Below are 24,667 nucleotides of genomic sequence, written 5' to 3' on the forward strand. Positions count from 1 at the left end.
AGTGCCCTCCTTCAGAGGATCTCAAGGGACCTTAGAAACTTCACTTAACTTTCCCAATAGCATTGTGAGAGAGGTCCATGTCATTTACAGATAGACACTGAGGCACAATGAGGAAAAGGACCTTGCTCAAGATCACATAGTTAGGCTGTGGTATAACTGGAATTAGAACCCAGATCCCTTGACACCCAGTCTTGTGCTTCTGTTTAACACCATCTTTGTCCTCACATCAGACCTCAGTTGGGCCAGTGAGTACCCTCTGTATCCTGTTCAACTGTGCACGTTTTAACCTGTGGTGGCTCTTAGGCAGCAACAAATCACAGGCTCGAAATTGTACTAGGACATGCAGCCATCTAAGCTCCACAGTGGTTTAGAGGAGACAACTCAATGGAAGACAGCTGAAGCCCATCGACAGCTAACAAGCTATAATTAAGGGACTCTAAAGGACCAATATGAATACAGAACTACCGCTCTGTATAAATTGTCTTATCCATGAGCACATGGCAAACATCTCAGCTTGACAAGCCACTGAAACTTGGTGACCGTTGGACTACACTGGAGTGTAACAGAACCCATTAATCCAATAGACATGCTTCCGCATAGGAAGCTGATCCACAAAACATTTTGCTAAAATTAAGCTAGTTGTTAGCTAACCTAGTTCTTACTTCACTTATGTCAAATTAGTTACAAGAATTCTTGCTCCTATCCAGTGATTTTAGCAATTCTGAACAAGGACTGTGTAGATGCATATATGGTGCCCAGTATATTGTGGGTACTAACAGAACTAAATGACAAAGACCTTGTAAACTGAATATATGATTAGATCACCAGTTCTCACTTAAGAGGGTTAGCCATGAAGGGCACACATCATTAGGGAATACAAATTTTCCTCCCCATTTTATTTGTTCCTCTTTATAATTACATCAGATTAAGGCTGTAATTCTAAACCAAAGCACTAAAAAAACCTACAGGTTGAGGTTCAGTGCTCTGACCCCCAACATATGCAGCAAAGAAGGCACAGCCTGTGGACAAGTGGGGGCAAAGATGGTTGCACCCTTGGGATACTAGGCTGCCAAAGGGCTGTGCCACAGCTCAAAATCTACACTGGGCCATGCATTATGGAGATGATCTTAGCATGGCCCCTGCAGCAAGGCATACAAAGGAGGTGGATTTATAGTGTACCTGTGCCAGGGAAATTCTCCCCAAGCCTCTTGCAGCACAAGTTCTGCCTCCTTTATGCCACCAGAGCAGTGGACGGAATGTGTCCCGTACTGTCAGAACCAGTGTTTCACTGACAGGGAATAGCCATCTTTGATTTACAAAAGATCATTTTAGAAGAGTGTTGACTTTACATACCTTGAAGACAAGACAGTTCTTGGGAAGCAGAATGCTTTTAAATAAAGATGAGACAATATTCTTACCAAAGAAATGTATTTGCATGTAAATAAACATTTTTTTTTGCAGTATTTCCAAAAAAGTTGAAAGTACACTCTACATTGAAAAAGAATGAAAAATTAGCAGGAAGTATTTACACAGTTGCCCACAAAAAGCAGATCTGAAGACACTTATTTACATAATGACCATTTAGGAAAGAACCATTTTCTTTTAATCTCAACATCCATTTCTTAACCTGAGATTAAAAGGTTTGCCTTTTTAAAAATTTTTTTAGTTTGTTTACACTTTTATCTTTCCAATACTGAAAGATGTAAAATATCATAGAGAATAACAAAAATAGTTTAAAAATAAAACATTTGTAAGAGATCAAACATTTACATGTAAAATGTTTGTGTAATATTGACAAGTGTACCTCATCTCTGATCAGTGCAACAGAAGCATCACGCAACTGTTGCCTGACTTTTAATGGCTGTCTTTCTCCCTTACTTACTGTACAACAATTAAGTGTATAAAGGGGAAAGAGTTACAGTGCATTATAAGCGGATTGAAAAGCTATTTACCTGCTATGACTACAGTTCAGGATTTAGTTTCTCTTGCAGCACTCAAAGTCACAGATGCTTAAAGAGGATGCAACTTTGCTCCCTGTATTTCTTTAAGTGTTAGCAATGATTCCCACCTCTTGCAGGAGAAATTTAGAACCCTGAACTTGAGTCTTCGGTAAGTAGTGAAGGAACCACATTCAGCTGTTTTCATTTAAAATATATTTATAATTTAAATCTTAATAATTTGCAAAGCTGACCAATTTTTTAAAAAGCCTTTTACTGCATCTTTTATATTGTTAAAATGCCAGTCCATTTTATTGAGGAAATTATTCCTTGAACACCCAAACCTTGCTTTGCTTTTGTAACAGTGCTGTTAGCTTCAGCTAAGCCTTTACACAATCCAAAGAAGTTTAAAGGACTATTTTAAATAAAGCAACTTAAATAAATGAGATGGACAGAACCAAAACAGATGACAACCTGTTGCCATCTGAACAAGTATTATTTCCAAGATGTAGCCACTGTAGCAGGGTCTGAAGATAAAGTCATCTGGTGTTGTATATTTCTTACATCCTCTTCATAGACACCACACAGTCATGCGATTCTGATGCTGCATCAAATAATGTATTTTGCTATAGGTTTAGACTTTATTTACTACTGTCTATCATCTCAGCACATGAAGCTGGGAGTATTGGTGAGAGGGAAGCCATGGGATGCAGATCACTAGGAGCAAGGGATGGAGGTTGAAAAATATAAGGGAGCGCTATTGTGTGAGAGAGAGAAATTCACACCTGCTTTCTATGTGACAATAGTAATTCCAGTATACAGCCCCAAATAGAGCTGAAGACAGGAAGAATGGAAAGTCTACAGCTAGCTGTGTAGAAGCCAACCCACTGAAAAGATACAAGCATTTCAGTTTTTTAGGAGCTCTACATGAGCCAGAAAAGAGAAGCTGTTTTGGCCTGAAAATAATCAGGGGGCTGGACTGTATGCAAGACAGGAAATGTCTACAGTTTAAAGGAACCCTAAACCTTGAAGGCTTTTCAAACTGCAAACCCAAAATAAAGGGTATTCTCAAGCCCACAGGTGAAAAAATCCTGGCCCCACTGAAGTCAGTGCGAAACTCAAAGGGGCAAGGATTTCAACTCAATGCATTTCCCTGTAGGACCTAAAAGGAGATGGGTTCACAGTACTCTTTAGATACACTGTGTTCCCTTGTCTGAAGGCTCTTCCGTGTCTTCTCCTCTATCAAAACAATCCTAACTGCTTTCATTTATCAAATAGATTTCTCGCTCCTATCCTCTCAATGACATAGAGTAGCAGGTCTTGCCTGCATCTTCCTTTAAAGTCCTGGTGAGAGAAGGAAATCCGCCATTCGGGGAAATTATTGCTTCTATTGCAGCCAATCAAGTTTTACAGAGCCAAGACATTTCAGCATGTTTTTAATCAACACAAGTACTAACACTGGCACAGGAATGATTCACACCTACTGGTGAGCTAACAACCTCTCAAGTGGGGGAAGTGGAGGGCATGGGGAATGCTTGTGTGTGTTACCAGAATGCTGCTGTGGGAAAATGTGATGTGCACACACACAAATTAAAAATGCCCTAGGCACTTTTGCAACAGAAAGATTAAAAAAATTTCCACAATACATTTGTGCACACGAGTAACAATAGCTGCATTGACTTCAACTGGGATTTTTTTTTTTTTTTTTACAATGAATAAAGTTAAGCATATTCTTAAGTATTTGCAGGATTGGGCCCTAAATGTATCTCTATAAAGGTTGTGAATTTTCATATATACACAGCGCAGGGATTCTGGGGAATTTTGTTTCCTTTAAACCTAGCAAACAGCGCTTAGATCAGGGCAAAGCATGCTGTGATTTTACCAACTTCACCAACGCTACAGTGGCTGCACATTTTCCAGGCTTTCCTAACCCACAGCTAACCAAGCTCCTAGAGTCCCTTCAGACCCCACATCACACAATTAATATATAAAGACTGCATGAAAAACAAACAGCATGAGGCATTCAAATAGGGGCATAAATAAATAGCTAAAACGCAAGGTCAATCAAACATCGACATAAATATCCTTCATCACTTTGACCTGGAATAAAACGCTGATGTCCATCAAAACACAGTGCCTGATTTTGCAGAGCTGCTGATGTCAATGGAAGATGAAGTCCTCAGCACCTCTAAGAATCAGACACTAAATGATGAAGAAACTCCATAAAAGAAACCTGCAAAGCATTTCTCTTTTCTCCAGACACCCTTCAAAAAAAGAGAAAACCACAAGCCCCAAACATTAAAATATGCCCTAAAGTTATTAGCTCAAAACTTACTAAAAACTTATCATGAAAAGGAGAGGGAGGGGGAAAAATCTAATTCTTCAATAACAACTTATGTTTCTGCACCAATTTAGGGTCTGTTCCTCCAAACACTTACCCACATGCTTAACTCTACGCCCATTGACTTTACAGGACTATTAATACATGTAAAATTCAGCATGTGTGTAAATGGGCTGCCGACTGGGGGCCACAGTCAGAAGACTGGTTTGCCATTCCCCGTCAGAAAGAGAGGTACTCGCAGGTATTCTGTGCAGGTTTTTGAGATCCTCAGGAATACTGTTTTCCTTTTAAACCATGTCCCTCAAGGTAAGTGTGGTATTCTGAAATGAATGATTCTTTGCTTGCTATCTCTAGAACCCACTGGGGGGTCCTAGAGATCTTTTAAATTTTTTTTTGAAAATTAATTGCCAATCAGAGCAACATCCATGAGGTCATCGTCTTCCTCCCCAATTAAAAAATCAGGACTTGGCCGGGATGGCCTGTCAGCTGATAGAATAGCACTGCTGGTCATGGACAGAGTCTGGTCAGAAGAAATAGGTGATTTAGACCAACTTTCTGGTTTAATGCTATGAGACTTCTTCTTGTCTCTGTCTTTGTCACGATCCCTATCTCTATCACGGTCTTTGTCTTTCACTTTCTTCTTCTCTTTTTTGTGCTTCTTATGTTTTTCTGAACTATATTCCGGTAGTGGCCTAATGCCATCATCAGAGCTGGGACTGTTCTGATAGGATTTCTCTGCTATAGAGGAGCCAGACTCGCTCTCACTGTCTATATTTTGAGGAGTGTATGCTGGTGACTTACTGTGGCTGGGTGAGCAGCGTTCATGCTTTGGAGTAGACCCACTGATCAGAGGGGATCCATAGCTTTTGGAAGACGCCATCTGAGGCCTTAAGCTATCCCCACCTCCTTCCCCAGGTTTCTGCAAGGTTACTTTGGCTTTTATGCTAGGGGAACCACCATCGTGTTTGCTGATGATAATCTTGGCCACTCCAGTACTACCAATGTTTTTGGAATCTGAAGTCTTCTTGGAAGAGTCAATAGATCCTCCAGAAACAGAGACTTTGGATTTGTCTTTGTCACTTTTCTCCCGCTTCCCCTGAAATTCGCCTCCAGACATGTTGTGTTTGGAGGACAAAGAATGGCTTGACGAATTGGAACTTGGCCCCATCTGTCCATCCATTGGGTCTTCACCTCCAGGCCCACTAGTAACAACCCCATGTTTAAGTTTGTCTATGACTGCAATCAAGGATGGCTTCTTGTTTCTGCTTGGAGATTTGCCCTTGGAGCTTCCATGCTGGTTCTGAGATGAAGACATGGAAGAACCACCAGATGAAAAGGAAGATGAAGATGCTGTAGAAGAGTTTGATGAAGGAGGTGGTTTCTGGGACATGGACCCGGAGGATCCTATTCCTGAAGAGGACTTCATATTTGACCCTGATCCAGTCCCAGACATGTGTGAGCCCCCAGAACCTGAACTGATAGGCGATTTTGCTTTAGATGATGGAGGAGTACCTGGAACAGGTTTCATTGGAGAGGCAAGCTTGTCAGAACCCCCTGATGGTCTAGAATGTGAAGGAGAAATGTTTGGTTTACTCATGGAAGGGTTCATAAGTGATGAAGGCTTCCCTTGAGGCTTCATCTTGGTACCTCCAGAACTGCTGCTGAGGCCATGTTTGGTGATAGGGGAGGATCCAGGCTTTCCCACAGACTGAGCTGAGCTTTTTGACTGACCTGAACCTGAGCCACCTTGGCTCAGGTAGAGGCTGCTGCTCATCTTTGAGCCAGAAGACCCTTCTGATTTGCTGCTTTTTACTTTGCCTGAGGCAGAAGAGGAGGAGGAAGAAGAGGAGGAATGGCTATGATGGCTTTTGCTGCTTGAGGAGACAGAGCCACTGCTTGTATACTGGCCGTGTGAAGGTTTGCCAACAGTCACTGTCCCTTTGGGGATCTGAATTGTGATTTTGGGAATAGGAGGAGTGGCTACACCAGGAGGAGTCTGAGATCTGCCTGAACTTCCAGGAGATTTTGACCCACCAGAGCTTGCTGGTGGGGTGAAAGGTCTGTTTGATGAACTATGAGAGGGAGATTTCCCTTCTGTGTCCGCTTTCTTCCGCTTTGGAAGCTTTTCTTTACTTTTACCATCACTGGACGGGGTTCGGCTGCGTTTTCCTGGCTTACCATCTAGCCCAGGACCCGATAAACTACTCCCAGAGCCATTGCCATCTTTTACCCGTTTCTGAGACTTTTCCTTTCCCAAATCCCCTGTACTTAGTAACGGGCTCTGGCTTCCACTATGATGCTCCATAATGTCAGAGGACCCCAGGGTTTTGCTCGCAGCTGCAATAATACTAAAGTCAACCATGTCTGCCTGATTGCTGCCTTTAAATTTATTTTCTCCCCCGTCACCCCCCAACACTTGCACTCCCAAACTACTTAGAGCCTGGGATGCAAAGCCCTTGAAATCGTCAGCATCTCCACTCTGACTGCTCTCATCGAAGTACTCCTCCCCAAAGCCACTTTGACTCTGACTGTTCAGTAAGTCAGGATTGAAATCTACTCCGTCTGGGAAAAAATGGTTTGAAGAGTCACTGTTTGGGCTCACAGTAGCATCTGCTATAAGGTCGGCTGGGTCAGTGTATGGGTTCTCACTATTTGTCTGAAAGACATCTGGGTCAAATAGGGCACTTTGTGAATGTCCTGAACTAGATGAGTCCCTTACAGGTGTTCCGATGGGTGGACAGTCCTCACTAGTGCTGGGGAGCTTCGCAGCTTCCTCTGCTATATCAGAAAGGATATCAGTAACATCAGCGCCAATGCTGTCTGAACTGGAAAGTCGAACCATCCTCTGAATACTGGGCTGAGAGTGAGGTATAGGCTGGGGGTACGTAGTAGGCGGAGTGCTGCACTGACTGGGCGCTGGAGTAATATGAGGGGTATCCAGAGTATCAGCGGTCATGTTGACATCAAAAATTGGGTTCTGGGAATCAACATCCATTGAAAACAGCTCTCTCTGAAAATCATCCTCAGTTTGATGCTTGGGCTTGTCTGCTGGTGTGCGAGATTTTTTTTTCTTTTGCTTGTTCCCCCCAGGGCCCATTTCCATTCTGGGGGAGCCAGAAGAAGAGTTCTGCCTTTCAAGAGGGCTGCTCCCATACAGGGTGGAGAAGTCCTGAGGAGGATTGTCTTTAAGGAGGTTCATGAGCATCGGGTGGTTCTTGGTGTTGCTTGCTGGTGAGGATACTGGTGGTGGCGTGTGATGGGGAGGGGTTGGACTTGAGCCTATGGTAGACCCCACATTCCCTGTGATCTGCAACAAACTAGTGAGAATAGGGTTCTGAGACACTTTGCTGAAGTCCTCCCCATGGCCCACCGAGTCATGCCTCTCTTTCATGCTCATGCTCATGTTAAACAGGGTAGTGATGGGCCCCCCAGGAAAAGTGTTTGTTGGTGTAGTGGTACCACTCATTGGGTTGTTGCCTGTGGTCATGCCATACCCTGGGCTGCTGGCGGGGGGCAGGTTTTTCTTCACCATGTCTTCTACTGTCTCTGCAATAAGGGACAGGGCTGGTGTATCCGCCTGAATGGTTTCTGCCTTTCTACGAATGGCTCTCATCGTCACAGGAATGGACATACACCTGCAAGACAGAAGGTGTGAAGGATTTAGTATGCAATTTGCTCATTTATAGAAACTGTCAACTAAAAAGAGTTCTAAAAACATTACAGGATTCACAGCAGCTCTGAGAGTTAGGAATTATCCCTATTTTGCAGGACAGTAAACTAATGCAAATCACAAAGGGACTTGCCCCAGGTCACATGGCAAGACAGCAACAGAGCAAGGAATTGCCAGAATTTAGAATCTTTTGTTCCCTGCTGTAACCTTTCACAGCTACTCTGTCATACGCCTCTAGCCACTGAACAACAGTGCCTCTCTATATTGCCTTTATTAATATTATCTGCTACATTTTTAATTACAATCAAAAACTTTAATAATTAGTAACTAAGTAATGCTTAAGAGAAGGATGATCTTGTAGCTAAAGAGATTGGGTGTTAGGAGGGATAGGTTCTGTTCCCAGCTCTGCCACAGGATCCATGTGTGACGTTGGGTAAGTCAACTGAATCTGTGCCTCAATTTCCCCATCTATAAAATAGGAATAATCGTACTGACCCGGAAGGTAGGTAACTCATCAGTATTGATAAGGCAGTCTGTAGGGTATCTGTATGTGCAGCGCATTATTAATAGCTTGTAGTTTTCTAAATGCTTCCAGTGTTGCCTGGGGCTGAGTAATTTTGAAAAAGGGCCTGTATAAATGTAAAGCCTGGGGGCTGGCACGGCTATCAAACGTTGGAACCATGTGTGAGTCACCCTCTAATTCAAAGAGAGGCAGAGACTTTGAAGGCAACTGCAAGCTCCTCAGGAAGCATGAAAACACGTACAACTCAGCCAGGCATCCAGCAAACGAATATTTAATAAGGTCAGCAGTGGCTGCTCCACACTTAAGGTTGGAACTGAGATTCCAATACAGCCCTGGTTTTGCCTCCCTTTCTCCTGACCATCATTTGCCTGAAATCCACGGACAAAGGATGAATGGCTTCAAATGTGGTAGGTTTTGTCCAAGGCTGGAACAGAAAACTCTCAACAGAAGCTGAAGTGCATTAGAAATGGAGTTCTGGAATGATGCCACCCAGACAGAGGTGTTCACCAGAATTCAGAAAAAGTCTTTTAATGATATTTTGTCTCTTTTGTAGCTAAGAAATAGAAAAGATAATGGAAGCAGTATGTACCAGTAGACAGGGCATTAGACAGAGGCTCAGGCGACTTGGCTTATACTCCTGTCTTTGCCACTTGCCTGCTCAGTGACTGTAAGGCATACGGCTTTAAACCTACGTGCCTCAGTTTCCCCATCTGTATAATGAGAATAATGCTACTTAAGCCATTTATAAAGTGCTTTGAGATCTATGGATGAGAACTACTACAAAAGATCTAGGCATTATTATTTATTTGTATTTTTGTAGCACTATTACTATTATACAAAGATTTGAGGAGGCTAGAAATCTATGTCGCATGCTTATAACAATGATTGTTAAGCAACATTTACTGATTTATTAACTCAGTTTCATTAGACACCACAAATGTTCAGCTATTCGAGCACTCCTTTTGGCTGTAGTGCTTTATAAATAACTATGGCAGATAGTCTGAGAGAGATGGCAGGTGATCTACAATGGGATCTTTCTGCAGAAAAATGAACTGTAGAACCACTGTCGCCTAGATATTTGTGAAGTGCCTACCAGTATCTGGGTGCTAGTTCTGGGAATTTATAAAAGATGCTCTGAGTACCATTAATAGCAACACAGAGAAGGCCTGGTTTACCTCTGAACAACTTTGGCAATGAAGTCATCTGTACAGATGAGAGCATCAGAGAGCCCTTTATATAGTTTACAGTTCACATGTGTGGAGTCCTGCACATCCATGACCACTGAAAGACAGAGAGAAGGCATTTGGGAGACATTAAACTTCTAACTGCAGTGGCAAACAAAAAAAAAAAAAAAACCCCAACTCTATTTTCACCTAAAATCTATTTATAAAACACATGCTTTTCACTGACCCCTACTCACCACACACCAGGGAATCATTCACAGGATGCTGAAAGGATACACTGAAACAGGAATCGGAGAGGGGGCAAACTTCAAATTGCAAGATCCCAGGAGAATCTGAAAGACACAGGAGCTGGTAAATGCGGCATCTTCACAGCACAAGAGACGAAGACAGACATGAGCTCAAATATAGCCATTGAAAAGAAAGAAAAATAAAATGGAGAGGCAAAGCAGCCTGGGCTTCTAATTTCCCATTCCCCAAACCCACCGTGTGATTCTAACACACTACAGAAAACAATCCAGGATCATCTCTAGTCACAGAATTGTATTTATGTCGGTCAATGTGTCACCTACCTTCTTTTAAAACAGTTCGCTTGACACAACTGCCAATCAGTGTGTTGTAGGCCACTTGATGCCTGATCAAGTTGAGGATGAGAGGAACCCGGCCAGGGTGCTGGAAAGTGATTTTACTAATGAGAGTTCCTTGCAGGCTTCTTCCATCTGGAAGAGGAGCATCCTTGTTCAGGAAATAGCAGTGCTGCTGTCCTGGAAGAGCCTAGGAAACAATCTGTGCTTTACTCCAATGGTACTGGATACAAGGAAGTAAAGCCAACTACACCAAAGCAAATGCAGCTCCAAAATCTGTGTCATGCTAAGTTATCTTTGTGGTTGGAATTGACAAACATTGGAGAGACGCTTTCTAAGAATCAAACCCTTTTATAAACCGATTTACAACCAGAACAAAATACCAGTCTAGAAATACCACTGCCAAGAATGATAATATTACTTTGCATCTCTATATGCCCCATCAGAGGTTCTCAAAGCACTTTATACACAGTAAATGTCACTGTCCTTTTGCGGGGTGATTAAATACTGATCCATTTTACAGTTGGGGAAACAGAGGCACAGAAGGTGAAATCTTGGCCTCACTGAATTCATTGCGAGTTTCATATTGACTTCAGTGAGTCCAGGATTTCGCACAAACTGTTTAAGTGACTTACCCAAAGGTCACACAGTGTAGTCGGTGGAACAGCCACATAGAGAACCCATGAATGTTAACTCCCAGATCTATGCCGTAACCACCATGGTGACATTCCACCTCTCATGATACTTGGGTTTTATAATTACACAGTCAAAGTCAATTCCCACTCATTGTATATGCAAATGCAAAAACATCTATAAACCCCCCAAAATCCCATTCAAATTACGTTAAGAATGTAAGCTACCTATAGAAGCCAGATAATTCCATGTTAATGTGAGCATTCAGTCACTTGCTGTGTACAGATATTGGCATGTTCAATGGAAACTGCATCTTTCAACACAATAGCCCACCCGGAAAGTACCTTCCTCTTCCCTCCACACATCGGCTACGAGTTTTCCAGCTCATGGCAGTCACTCAGGGAAGCAGTGGTTTAACAGTACAGATGATTTTAATAACTTCCCATAAATCCAGCTCTGGCATATCATAATTTTGAGTACCCTTATAGTTCTCATCTATGCAACTAACCCAATCAAAATAGCCAGTCTGTCCTTCTGAGGACCAGCTCATTAGCACAGGCGCATGTTTAAAAGAGGTCATTTATCAAATGTTATTAGACCAAATTGCTGATCTTCTCTGGTCATCTTACATTCTCCACTCCCAAGACTTTTGCTTTGATCCGTGATTCTCAGTTAAATCGGAACATTAAACAAGACAACCCATGCAGACACACTCATTGGTTGCACATGCACTGGTTTATTTTCCAAGTCTGATAAAATAGTACATAGCAGTTTTGGGTTACCTTTTGTAATGGAGGTAGATCAGTTGCAAAAAGTAAGTATTGTAGTCCATAGGATGACAAATCCACAGTTAAGACAGGACAATTAACCTACTGTGATTGTGTCTTTTCCAGCACTCTGGCTTGGATAACTTAGGTTGTGTCTACACACAAAAGCTGTAGCTCTTTAAGTATAACTGCAACCACTCTAGGGGCCATACTGGAATAACTATTGGTAAAAACATGCCCCTAATTGACAATTATACTGGTACAAGAGAAGGCTGTAGTTGTATTTAATAGTTTCCAGTCCAGCGTTTCCAACTCTTTCCAAAAGTCCTCACCCTGCCTCTTGTGTGTGCTTAGTTTCCCAATTCTAGTGACATACTTACTGCATAGAAGCGCATGTTGTGGTTTAAAGGTACAGAATCAGTCTCCTTGGATAACTCAAACTGCGTGATCAGCTCATACAGGGGGACAAACGTTGGCGAGGTGTCAAACAATGGGATTCCTGAGGAAACACAGCAGAGCACAATGACCACATCAGGAAGCTAAAAGGAGCCGTGCAATCATATGGACCTATTCAATCCTCAAAAGTACATATAAAAGAGTATAAGAACTTGGGTTCAACTCACTTAGTGCGCGTACAACAATCTACTAGTAAAATCTAGTGAATACTTGTCCGACAGAGTTACAACCCACCTGTGCAGCTCTGCAGTTTCTGAATGAAAGCCCGGGATACTGGAATAGGTCGTGAGAACTTCAAGAAGAAGCAAGCTGGCAAGTCAACACTGTTGGCACTGGTGACTGATGAGAAGGACGGAGTCCTAAAGCATTGAAGTTACTTGTTTTTTTTATTACATGAATATTTATATTTCTGTAGGTATATTATGCTCCTCACCGCCCTCCCCCCAAATAGTCCCTGAGCACCGTACAAACATTCATGAATTTATCTTCACGATATACATGTAAGGTAGAAAAGTATTATGGTGTATGCACAAAAACAATTTTTAAAGTGGGTTTATATTTTAAGTGTAAGATACACATTTTATCCTCTGCCCAAACATAAGTATCTTGTCTGTTACTTCTGAAAGATTAGGGCACTTGATTAATACCTGAAAAACAGGCTTCACTCATGTCTCAAGTACAGGGTATTTCATAGATCAGGGCCACATCAAACCCCATGACTGATGATACGACATTGTGTTATTGACATGGCTTGGAAAGAGGACTCAAAACAGGGCCACACTGGTAGCATCTGAATGAGGCCACTGTGAGAGGCCCCAGCAGAAATGCCCTTTCCTTACCCTTTGTTGTCAACAGGATGAGATCCCATAATTAATGGTGCAATTGGGAGTTTGTACATAGCCAAGGTTCCTTCGATTGTTATCGATGCGTTCATGCCCAAAGACCGAGGGACTGGAAGAGGAGGCAAGAGAAAGGAGATCGTATAAAAAACTGCTGGAAAAACCATTGATGTGCTTTAAGAGTTAAAAATACTGCTCACATGTAGATGTGTTATTTGTCTATGTAGCATCTCTTTCAAAGTTTGATACAGTCTAGTTTGAATGTGCAGCCTTTTATTTATGCTATTTGAAGTTCTATTTCTCTTTTCTGGGGTGTGCCAATTACCTGTCAGCAATAGATTTCAAGTGAATTTACAACCTTGCAGTACATTTCTATGTGCAAAATTATTTATGATTTTGGAGCTGTTCAGTCCCAATGTCTTATTTTTCCAAGTTGTCTCGCTCTTGCTAGATAGGAAGCTTGGTGTTATTGCATAAAATACTAACAAAAAGCAAACCTCTATGTACAGATGTGAAAGTTTATTATTATAGTCCTACAAAAAGCCACACCTATAATCACAGCTGAAACCAGGGGAAAGAATTTCTTTTTTAAAATTAATCAATATAAAATAAACCAAGAGTTGCCATCCTGGATGAAATTCACCTCAGTGCAGGGGGGCAGCCTATTTTGAGGGTTTAAGTAAGACTTCAGTGATGCACTGGCTTTGTGCAGGCCTGCACAGAAGTGGATTTCACCTCCAGAGGGCAACTGTATCCAGAAAATGGGAGAAGCGTCCCAGGGTTTGCATGTGCTTCTCAAACCTCCGTCAGTCACGATGCCCTTGATTCTCTCATATTGGAGAGCAGTGGTTGCAGACAGCCAAATGGCCATGACTCCCTGATCCTGGCTGTCCAGACCCAGTGGAAGCTGGAGTAGCAGGGGACCTAGCCTAACTTCTGCCACTGGTGTAAGGTCCTGAATGGATCACTGACTTTATGTTAGTGGATGACCAAGAGCACTGGAGCTATGCTTTACTATGCTCCTCTCGCCTGTGGAACACATCTGACATGACCTCTCCTTTCTGTTACGGCAGGGACGAGGGGGCTGGCTGGCATAGAAAACAGAAGAGCCACCTCTGCCAGCTTTCTGCTGGTGGAGACTTCCCCTATGCAATGGGAATTCTCCATCAGCCAGCTCCACACATGAAGGCCATTTTGTGCTACTTATGAAGGAGAACGCAGCCATCAATCTTCAGAATTCTACACTTCCCTCAAAAATCTAAACTCTACCACCAGTAAGTCAGTCAGTCACGCTATAACGAAGCTGCCTTCTTCTACGATATTCTTGCCTTAGATTTCATAGAAAAGTTTAAACAAAACCAGGAACAAGCTTTAGACAGACTGAAAATCTTATGTGCCTAAAGTACAATCAGTGGCCAGAAGAAGCCTTTTAGGTGACCTACCGTTGTTCTCATGCAAAATAATGGGGGCTCCAGTGCGTTCTTCAAATAAATCATAGGGTGAAACGTAATACTTGAGATTCATCAGATGACCTGGGGGAAACAGGCTTGTTAATGAGGGCCTTGATGGATGAGTTACTCCGATCCTTCATAAAAGTCACTAGCAACCAGACCACACTCACTTTGCGATACTGCACAGCACATGAAGAGCAAAGCTGTTCAAACAGTCACTCTTTTTAACAGAGGCCAAGATGTCTGACAACGAGAAACTGTGCATTGTAAATCCAGTATAGGGAGTGATTTTATTAAAGTAAAACTACCCTGCTGGATCGTGAGGTACTTAAAAATATGTAATGACCACCACTCTTAACACTGGAAACTCTTATCCACTATTACCATCTGCTGATATGAATCTCAGTTACCATCCATAAAGGTTTTAGTCACCTGAATAAAATCAGACAGCTAAGAAGGGTCTGTTCAACCCCCATTCTCTCTTTTGGTTACACAAAAGACACAGATACCTCCACTTCTTGGGGTTAGATACCCAACACTGCCATGAAGAATCTTGTCGAGGAGACTTGCGTTGGTGGCTTGCCTACAACAGAGAGAATCGTAGATTTATAATGTGCTGGAGCATAGTTCAAATCCCAAATGTCTAAGCACTGGCGGCTGCTTTAAGATCCTTCAATACACAGTTCACAGCCAGATAAAAGTAAGTATCTTAAGCTCCACACTGTAATTGGAAAATGTCTCAAAGTATTGGAGAAAGGAGTCATCAGTTTCCCCACTAGCTAAGTGGGTTGTAGTCCATTAAATCTACAACAGTAAAAGCTAATGTAAGTGGTTCCCAACCTGTTTTGTTAGAACAACCCCTGTGATAGATTGGCAGGTGGCTGATCAACCCCATCCCGGTATCTCCTCCTGCTATATGCTAGAAAAGTTGCTGTATCTATTTTTTTTTTCAGTCAGTCCCTCGTTTACGCTGTCTCTGCTCTTTTTCGCTCTCTATTCTCTCTTTTTCATCTTCAGCCTGTTTTTTCCTCACTTTCTATTTCAATTGCTCATTCTGCAGTTAAACACAGACTTTAGAAAAGCCTTACAAATGATTAACAGTTTCTGTAACGCTTTGTATCAACCCCCAGTTGCATAGGGTTGCTTTAATGTCAACATCAGCTTTTAAAAAGAAGTCAGAAAGTATGGGCCTCATCATGGCGCCAATTCATGGCCAGGTATTGAGAAAATCAAAGGTGTATAAATGTTCTTACCAGTACATCACTGCCATCTTTGAGAGATCCAGCTCCAAAGACTGAAGAGCCAAGTACATTTTAGTTTTAAGTTTGCTTGAAAAAAAGCAGCATGAAAACAAAAAAAAGAAGAATTCAAGAAACTGTACAGAACCTGAAGTTAACTCAGAACTTCAGATTAAATTCTTAACTAATAGTATGACCCTAATCATGGTATTAAATCACTAATGAGAGTCATTTTTTCCTATTATGGTTTCAATATAAACTGCTAAAAGACATATACACAGTGAACGATACAATGTCTCACATCTTAGATTGTATATCATATTTTCTCTTCTCAATTTGTATAGAGCAAATCATGTACATATGTATTCCTAATTTAGTATCTGTGTACTTCATGATTATAATAAAAGATAAAATTAAGGGATTTATATGTACATCCATGTTTTTTAAATAAAAAAATGCACAGAACCACAGAGAAGAAAATGAAAAGAATAAAAAATTTTATGCTTCATAGTATTTTACCACTAAATTCACTTCAATCTCTGTCTAGAAATCAACCCTGGCTGAGCTGATCACCAAGTTTCTAAGATCATGCAATCAAATGTGTGTGCAGCTGACACAGTATTTGCTCAAGACTCAACACTGCAAGGTATTAAGTATCTTCCGGGTGATGCTCAGCAGTCTCTACTCTCATTGAAGTCAGTGGGAGCTGTGGAATGCTTAGCAGTTTTGAAATCAGGCCACATATGTGGATTTAGGAGTCTATATCTAGGCTCCCTTTTTTCAATCTCGCCCACTATGAATAGATTTTTTTTTTTAATGTCAGTGAAAATACATATTGGATTGAAATATTCCCCTGCATTGTTGAGCATCCCTAAAATAATACCACTGTGTTAGTAAGCAGTAAAATCAGAGAGATAACAAAATGAATCTGAAACTGACCAGTTCATTATCTCACCTGATATGAAATGAAATGTAAACACACTGCATAAATATAGAAGTGACATTTTAAAATTTCTTTTAGTATTTTAGTAGAAACTTTGGCCCTGATCCTGGAAATGTGTATGCACCTGAATAATCCAATGTAAGCCCTTTGGGGCAGGGACTGTCTTTTTGTTCACTGCTTTTACAATGCCAAGCACAATGGGATCCTGGTCCACAACTGGGACTCCTGGGCATGATGGTAATTCAAACAAAATACATGGAGGATCAGGGCATTGGTAAGGAAATGTGTTAATATAGTTTATCTTGACAGTGACCTTTAAATGCAGTGCTTTTTTATGTATAAAGACAGATGGTTATCAAGATAAAAAACAGCTTTTCCAAGGTCTCTTAGTGTAAGAAAATTGATAAATGGATTCCCAAGCAAATGACCTGATGTGTTAGAGATTTGTAACTTGGACTCCAGTATTATAAACACTTATACACAGTCTTAACTTTAGGCACACAAGCAGGCCGACGGAAGCAAACAGGACTAATCAGCTGTGTAAAATTAACATGGGTTAAGTGCTTGCAGAATTGGGGCCTAGACTGGTTATATAATCATGGGGGGGAAGGGCAGGAGGGGAGGAGAATACGCTACATGCTATATACACTTACTTGTCTCCAGGAAGTTTATAAAGGTTCACAAGCCCCTTTAGATGCTTAGAGAATTCATCAAAGTTTTTCTCTCTAGGAGGGAAAAAAAAATTGTCATTGTTAAGCCATTTGGATAAATCCTTCATAGTAGATTGTTTTATTTTTAAGAATTATTACCTTTATAACAAAATTCTTAAATCACTCAGGAATTTACTTTTACAACATGAAAACAGTGAAAATGTGTTTCTTTCTTCACTGTCTGATATTGGCAATCAATTTACTTTTAGCTTTTTGTTTTTTAAATTTCTCTGCAAAACACCCTGGTCAAGAGACAATTGTGTGGCCTCATAGAGAGGCTTCAAAGGTACCATGCATGATGAAGAGTCAGGAAGTCCTAGCCAAATGAAGCCAGAAAACCTCTTGTAAAAGTGCAGAGACTTTGTGAAGAAGGAACCGTTACCAACTACTGTATAATTCCAACCATAAAATAATACTGCTGATCATTGCATCCTGAAAAAAAATTATTTTCCCTGATATTGAACAACTGTTTTTGCTCACCTCAGCTGTTGCACCAGTTCTGGACAGCTCTGAAATGGAAAGAACATACACTACCATTCATTTCAAATTAATCTGTGACTTTTGAACATTGCTATGACTATAAAATACAGGGACAGAATGAGGTTTCTGACCATTATCTTCTGGTGAGAAACAGTTTTACACTCACTGCTCTGCACCAGTATAGTTCTGATGTCCTGTTTGTCAATCACTTGCAGCATAAATTCAATTAATATTATCTCCTGTTAAACAACTATACCAGTTTTCAAACTTGGGGGATTAAGTTGAACACCTAAATCTATATGTGGGCACCTACTTGAAGTGCCATGGTTTTCAGAGGTGCAATTAAATCAACAGGAATTGCAGATGCCACCGCCTCTGAAAAGTCAGGCCATTTATTTAAGATGCCTAACTTTAGGCCTCCAAATTGAAACATTTTGACCCAAATTTCCATCTTCCATCTATAGAACTGTAAGTTTGATCAATGATAAAGAAATCTACCAAAGAAAACAGATAAAAAGCTGCAGATAACTGTAATTCTGCTTTGTCGGTTGATTATACTCTGATTCAAAGAAAAATATGGACCATTATCTAAGTGGTTCTTATTCACATGCACAGAACTGAACTAATCACCAAATTTAGGAGTGAGAAGGAATCTCTCCATGGAGGTTTTCACCTTCCACTTGAGCAATGAGTAGAGATTTTCTATGACAACTAGATGGACATATTTTACACAACTGATTCCCTATGTTTGTGCAGAGGGTAGGCAAACCAACCCTGCTTGTCTTTGCCATTACCCATCTCCTCTTTCTAGGTTATACGTACCACAGGATTTTCTCCATGGTGCGCCACCTTCACATCACACAGCAGCCCTGTAGGATCTAACTGGACTTCCACATAGAACATGTCTGAAGTGATGTAACATTCAGTGCCATTTGCACTAAGGTGAGATCCAAGGCTTACATACAAAACAAAACAAAAATTGCTATGAGATGCACACAAAAAACAATCAAACCAGCAGTGAGATTAGGATGATTCTGTACAGATACACGGGAAATGCCTCTGCCACAAAAGAAGACTTACCCATTTTGTCTAGCTATAGATTCCAAGCGATCGGTCATGGCAGGCAGAGATGATACTAAACAGGAAAGACAAGGGAAGTTTAGACTGCATGACTCTTAATTTCTCCATAGGAGTGTATTCCTTTGGCACTAAGTGCAGTCTCAACTCCCCTTCCTCACACACACACAAGCCAACATTATACACTTGCACGGTTTCATATCTGGGTGCATGCACACATGAATTACTGACATGCAAAATATAGCAGGAGCAATTTATAAAAAGAAAATAAATACTGCCCACCACTGCAGTCACAACTGCCAAGAAATGAACTGATATTCTACCACGTTCCCATACATAACCACTTTTGGGGTGAGGCCAGGCAAATGGTTTAGCTGGCAACCTAAACTATGACATTCTACTGTGGCATAAGTGGTAAATATGTGCGTGTGAGAGTGAAGGCGCATATATGTAAATGCACATACCATAAACACAAAATGAAACATTTGCTATTTCTGTTTATTTTTACAATTTAATATTTCAATCATGTTTCATTCTGAACACCATGGAAAGTGTAAGTACATTTTTTGTTGTTACATTTCCAAGGAGTTTACCAACCTTTTAATGCTTTCTGCAAAGTCTCCAAACAGCTCACCAGATGTTGATGGCCCCCAGAGTTCATCGCAACTCGTTTTTCCTGAGTGAAAAGGGAGGGAAAAAACAGCATTTGTATGCAATGTTCATCAAGACTGAGTCCATAACTGTTATTCAGGGCCAAATGTTGTTTATTAAGACAATTTAAAGCTAATTAAATCCTATTCCAGAATTACTCTTCCATTTAGCTTCTTAAAATGAGAACAGGAGCAAGGTAACTTAAAGATATCCACTGCGCGCACACGCATTTTTTTTCCCTTAAGCAGCTGATAGAATTGGAAGAATAGATTCTAATAGATTTTTATATATGCATAATCCTGAACTAACTGAGAATAATAAAGGAAGAAATGGGGGGAAATAGCCAGGCAAGCAAATTTCACACACCACAGAACAATATTTGCAGAAAACTTTGCATTATCTTTCCCTTCCCCATTGCTGCTATTTCAACAAACACAGCAGCCGGGCAGTGGTGCTAAAACTGAAAGCAACATGCCTCCATTAGGAACACTTCTACAATAACTTACTGCAGCTCTTCACAAATTAACTGTACTTCTATCAGAAAAGGAGAATTAATGAGACCGTGCTGCACAACTGCACTAACAGCTAGTTGCCAAAGGGGACTGGTACCATAGTTCTGAGTAGAGACTGCAGTCCAGTGGTTAAGGGCAGCAGGATCATGGTTTCTATTCCTGACTCTGCCAATGTTCCATTATGTGCCCTTGGGTAAGTACTTCATCTCTTTGTGCCTGTTTCCCCTTAGTCTGTCTTGGCTATTTAAATTATAAACTTTTTCAGGTAGGAACTATTTCTCCCTGTTTGGGTTAGCACAATGGGAACCCTGATCTTGGCTACACCCTCTAGGTGCAACTGGTAAAACCCTACCTTCTATGAGACGTTGTAAGGATTAAGATTTTGCAAAACACCTTGAGACAGCTGTCTGAGGAGTGCTAAAGAACGACCACTACTAATCCAGACTACATAACTACACCATTCTCTCATCCAGACTCCTCCAATTCTCACCATGACTTGACGGACAAGCTTCACTGTTTCAGTCCAAGGTCTGTTTTGGTTAAACTTTGCATGAAGTCTTTCCAAGAGAGAACTCATCTTATTCAGCTTCTCCGTTTCTACAGGACAAATCATACGGGACAACTCAGTCAGGGGTCCTGCTGCTGTTTAATCTCAGTGCTGACAACAATAGTCAAACTTTTACAAATAAAAACTCCTGTGAGTTCTAAATAAAAGATGTGTCCTTTGCCTTTAACAGCAACATAAAATAATTCTGAGAAATTTTACTTCTTGCCATTTTATTCTTCTCTCTCACTCACACACAGTTAAATAATGTAAAGACTGTACCAAAGGTGAGTAAGATGTGAGAGTGGGATTTGGTCCATCTTGTTTGGTCTTGGTATTGCATTAGAATTGACTGGGTACCGTTTGCAGGCACAAGAGGCTGGTTTAAAGACCTGCTGAAACCTCCAGGAAAACAGAAGGTAAGAAGTACGGCAGATCTTTAAAGAGGGAAGGTTCTACTTTTAATCTCCTGTTTCTTATTGCACTGTATACACTTATAGATCCTTTCCAACTCTCTTGTTCTACTAACCTCATTATATGGCAAAGATCCTCCCCACAGACCACCTTCTCTCCTGATCACCCACTACAATCAACCATTTGTATTCAGTGAATCACCAGGAAGGAACCCCCTGACCAGTTTGAGATCCACTGTACTCACATTCATGTATTAAATTCTTTTCTTTTTTAAAAACACCTTCACTGCACTGAATGGAAGTCAACATACCATACTATAAAGACTCCAACTGGAGCCCATTTACAGTGAAGGACCTGAGGCAGCGACAGTTGGAATGCGATACAGGAAGGGACTCATGCCCCTGCCCAACTGCCAGCGCCTCAGAGGACTCAAAATTCTATGATTTAGAGGTATTCTAACCAGCCTAGTGGGATGGAGCCAATGCCTCAGGGTTGGTATCCAGTGGGCAGGGTATCATTAGGTTGCAGAAATGTTCTAGAACAGGGACTGCAATTTGCACACTGCAAGGGAGTGACACAACTCGGGATTTCATAGTAAATGAGGTTTCAAGGAATACCATCACTTGAAATATAGTCATTTTTGAAAAATGAGTGTCATGTCTCAGTCTCCTCCCTAGCACTGTGACCCTAACTCATATCCCACCCTGGTGCGAAGGGGCAGTCATGGAGGGGCACCCAGGTTTGGCCCAGTCACACCTCAATTGTGACAGGAGCCGCTGCTGTGGGGTGAGTGCAGGGCAGGCTCACTTACCAACTCCCCCGCCCTCCTCTCTGCACCAGGCCAGGAGAAATCAATGTTTGCCTGTTCTTACACCTGTGGTTTCATTATTTCTGTGGGTGCAACTGAACCCATGCTAAAGCCACACTGGCTTTCATTAGAAAATAAACCAGTTCCTCTATAGACTCTTTGAAATGTGCAGCAATCACAGTTTATTTTGGCAACCTCATCTGAGTTGCCAGATCCAAGGAAAACACAGGATTTTAACACTTTGATGATGTAAGTGGCTGCTCATGTAAACACACGTATCTAGGGACTTTTCAAAATTCAGGTTGGTGATAGAACAGATCAGAGATCTAAACTGTGGAGAACATCTCCTGGGCAGGGGAAGCACAGCAATGCTATTAGGGGAATGTGAGGACCTGACTGTGCTGAAGAGTCCAAGCCAAAAGGGGCCCATCAGGTAAGGGAAGCGGAAGGGGGGCTGTTTGGACAGTCTCAGCTGTTAGGACCAGGTTCCCTGATCATCAATCCCCCACTGCCACCCTTACCAACTGGCCGTTACCATGCTCTGCTGGGGAAGCCAGAAGAGACTCTGCAAGCAGGATGCTGTAGGCTGTCCCCTCTACTTTTGATACCACTGCAGCAGAGCCTCTTCCTCCCCCAGCCCTTCAATGCAGCCCCAGGGAACCAAGTCCCAGCTGCTTCCCCTGTTGGACAGAGCCTAAGTAGAAGAAGCAGACAGAGCTCAGTGCCCCACGGCCACGCTAAAGGGCCAAAGTCAGGAGGGGGCCACTACTCACAGGGTGCAGCATTCTGCTGCTCTCCTGATTCAAGGAGGGTTCCATTTGCTTCCCTGCACAGTGAAGAGTGTAATAGGCAGGGAGCGAGGTCCCATCAGCCAAGACAACCCCAAGCCCTGTAAGGAGTGGAAACTGCCACATGGGACACACCCACTCTGCTCCACATAGATAGCAGGCATCGATCGTCCAACGTGGGTACTGGACACCCATCCTGTGGGTACCAGGCATCTCACACAAGGGAGTGTGTGCATAAGACACGAATCGCCAAAGGAGGGCTCAGCAAAACAAGATAAGTTTGGGAACTTCTGCACTAAATTGTGTCATTCACTGACAGTGTAATAGCAACTGAAGGGGCACGTTTGATGAAGATAAAGGTGTCTGCAATCTGATTTATTTTATGCTAGACCCATCCACCAAAGATTACAAACTCCACTATATAATGCTGTATCTTGATCAAAGGGCAAGCTATTTTGATCAACATAAAGCTTTGCACAGTACGACCTGTAACCTCTCATAGGCCGTATTGGATCACGCTGGATAGCCAAGGCTTAGGTGCCCGTACGCTCTGCATACCAGGAGACCATGCAGACCAAGCTGAAACATCCCACACTAGACAGCTGCGTTGTCCTCAGGCTGCTCCCATGAAGATACAGCAGCCTTTGCTGGGAACCCTTCAGCTCCAGCAGCCATTCCCATCCCACTGGGGCAACAGGCAGCGAAGAACTCCAGTGGGCACGGGCTGCCGTGCTGTGACGGATGTGGGTGGCCGTGGGACCCCGTATTTCGGTCCCCTCCCATGCAGGGTGGCAGAGCAACATGACAACAACGGAGGAAGTAACTCCCCATTAGCTCAGCCAAGAGCAGGGATCAACCTCAGCCCCCTGGAGCTGACTGGAGGGGGGTTTCCGGGGGGGGGGGGCGCAGAATCTCAGAGGGAAGCTGGGGAGCAGATCTCCCCATTCCCTACAGCCAGGGCTCCCCGCCCCTCGCAGGGCCACGCCTCCCCCCGGGCCCCAGACTCACCCTCGGCGCCCCCCAGTGCCGCCTTCATCCCGTGGGCCGGTGCGGGCCTGTGAGGGGGGAGGGAGAAGGGGAGGGCCCCGGGGCAGGCCGCAGGCGCCGGCCTGGCGTAGAGCAGGTACCCGCGGCCAGGCCCCTCCCGCTCGGGCCTCAGTCCGCGGCGGCCGCCGCCAGCCCAACGGCCATGGCTACGCGCCAAACCGCGCGACACTTCCGCCTTCTCGCAGCCGCCGAGACGTCTCGCGAGAGCAGAGCGGCTCGACCGGGTGGGTGGTGATCTCGCGAGACTTGAAGCGGCCCCTCTTCTCTCCGGCGCTGGGCCAGGTATTGAGAGGTCACGGGCAAGAGGCACGTGGGTGCCTATGCGATGCCCAGGAGAGTTGCAGGGTAGGGAGCTGCTTCTGCAAGGGGGGGATGGGATTTTGCGTCTGCAGGTGGGAAAAAAATGCAACTGAAGCCAAAATGTTACAAAAATATTTAATTGCAGAGGAAAAAAACTAAAAAAGTTTTAAATTGCAAAGTTATATTACATTTTCCCCCCCTTTGTAAAATAGCTGCAGCAGCAAATCCTGGTTACTGCTGTGAGAAGGGTAGCACACATCGCAAAACCTACCCTCCCAACAGCTAAGAGACTTAATGTGAGTAATGCACAAGCAGGGCAAATTTTAGAGTAAGTGGGATTTTTTTTCTTGAACATAATTAAATGTTGCTGTAACTTCAGCTTCATAATTCACTGTTTCAGATGTCACTTTACCATTGTGAAAACAAGATACTCCCTCAATATGAGGCACAAAGTTTCTTGTCTAAAATGGGACAGTTAATAGCACGTATTTTATTCATTTATAAAGTAAGTTTAACTTCACCAGTGATGTGCAGGGGTTATGAAGGAAGCTGCAAAAGCAACCCCCCCTGACCAAAGTCAGACTTCTTAAAACGTACAGTAATCCAACCTGAACCTAGTATTGGGTTATAAAATGGGGCAAGAAAAGGCTTGAGGGATTAGTGGTTTTATTGGGTATGGCAATTACACAAATACGTATGTGCCTAATTCACGGTATTGTTGTAGCCATGTAGGGTGACCAGACAGCAAATATGAAAAATTGGAGGGGTTATAG

The 24,667-nt window shown here is 42.5% G+C and overlaps 1 protein-coding gene across 4 annotated transcripts; it reads right to left on the reverse strand.

Moving 5' to 3' along the window:
- Positions 1 to 1,411: 1,411 nt before the first annotated feature.
- On the reverse strand, positions 1,412 to 23,734 carry MED1 (mediator complex subunit 1). Of its 4 annotated transcripts, XM_050935252.1 has the most exons (18): positions 23,556 to 23,734; positions 20,484 to 20,590; positions 19,428 to 19,506; positions 18,834 to 18,888; positions 18,576 to 18,708; positions 17,754 to 17,782; positions 17,217 to 17,288; positions 15,636 to 15,710; positions 14,892 to 14,965; positions 14,374 to 14,463; positions 12,932 to 13,043; positions 12,327 to 12,451; positions 12,017 to 12,135; positions 10,225 to 10,426; positions 9,892 to 9,987; positions 9,647 to 9,752; positions 7,773 to 7,913; positions 1,412 to 4,201 (listed from the first exon to the last, which is right to left on the reverse strand). In XM_050935252.1, the coding sequence occupies exons 1-18, from the start codon at positions 23,581 to 23,583 to the stop codon at positions 4,126 to 4,128; spliced, it is 1,719 nt and encodes a 572-aa protein (XP_050791209.1). In that variant the 5' UTR covers positions 23,584 to 23,734; the 3' UTR covers positions 1,412 to 4,125. The 4 variants fall into 4 exon arrangements, with proteins under 4 accessions (XP_050791209.1, XP_050791206.1, XP_050791207.1 ...); XM_050935249.1 differs by having other exon boundaries at positions 4,109 to 7,913; positions 23,556 to 23,728; XM_050935250.1 differs by lacking the exon at positions 20,484 to 20,590 and having other exon boundaries at positions 4,109 to 7,913; positions 23,556 to 23,728.
- Positions 23,735 to 24,667: the final 933 nt, after the last annotated feature.

The sequence above is a fragment of the Gopherus flavomarginatus genome, chromosome 25 (genome assembly GCF_025201925.1).
Source record: "Gopherus flavomarginatus isolate rGopFla2 chromosome 25, rGopFla2.mat.asm, whole genome shotgun sequence".
Classification (NCBI taxonomy): Eukaryota; Metazoa; Chordata; order Testudines; family Testudinidae; genus Gopherus; species Gopherus flavomarginatus.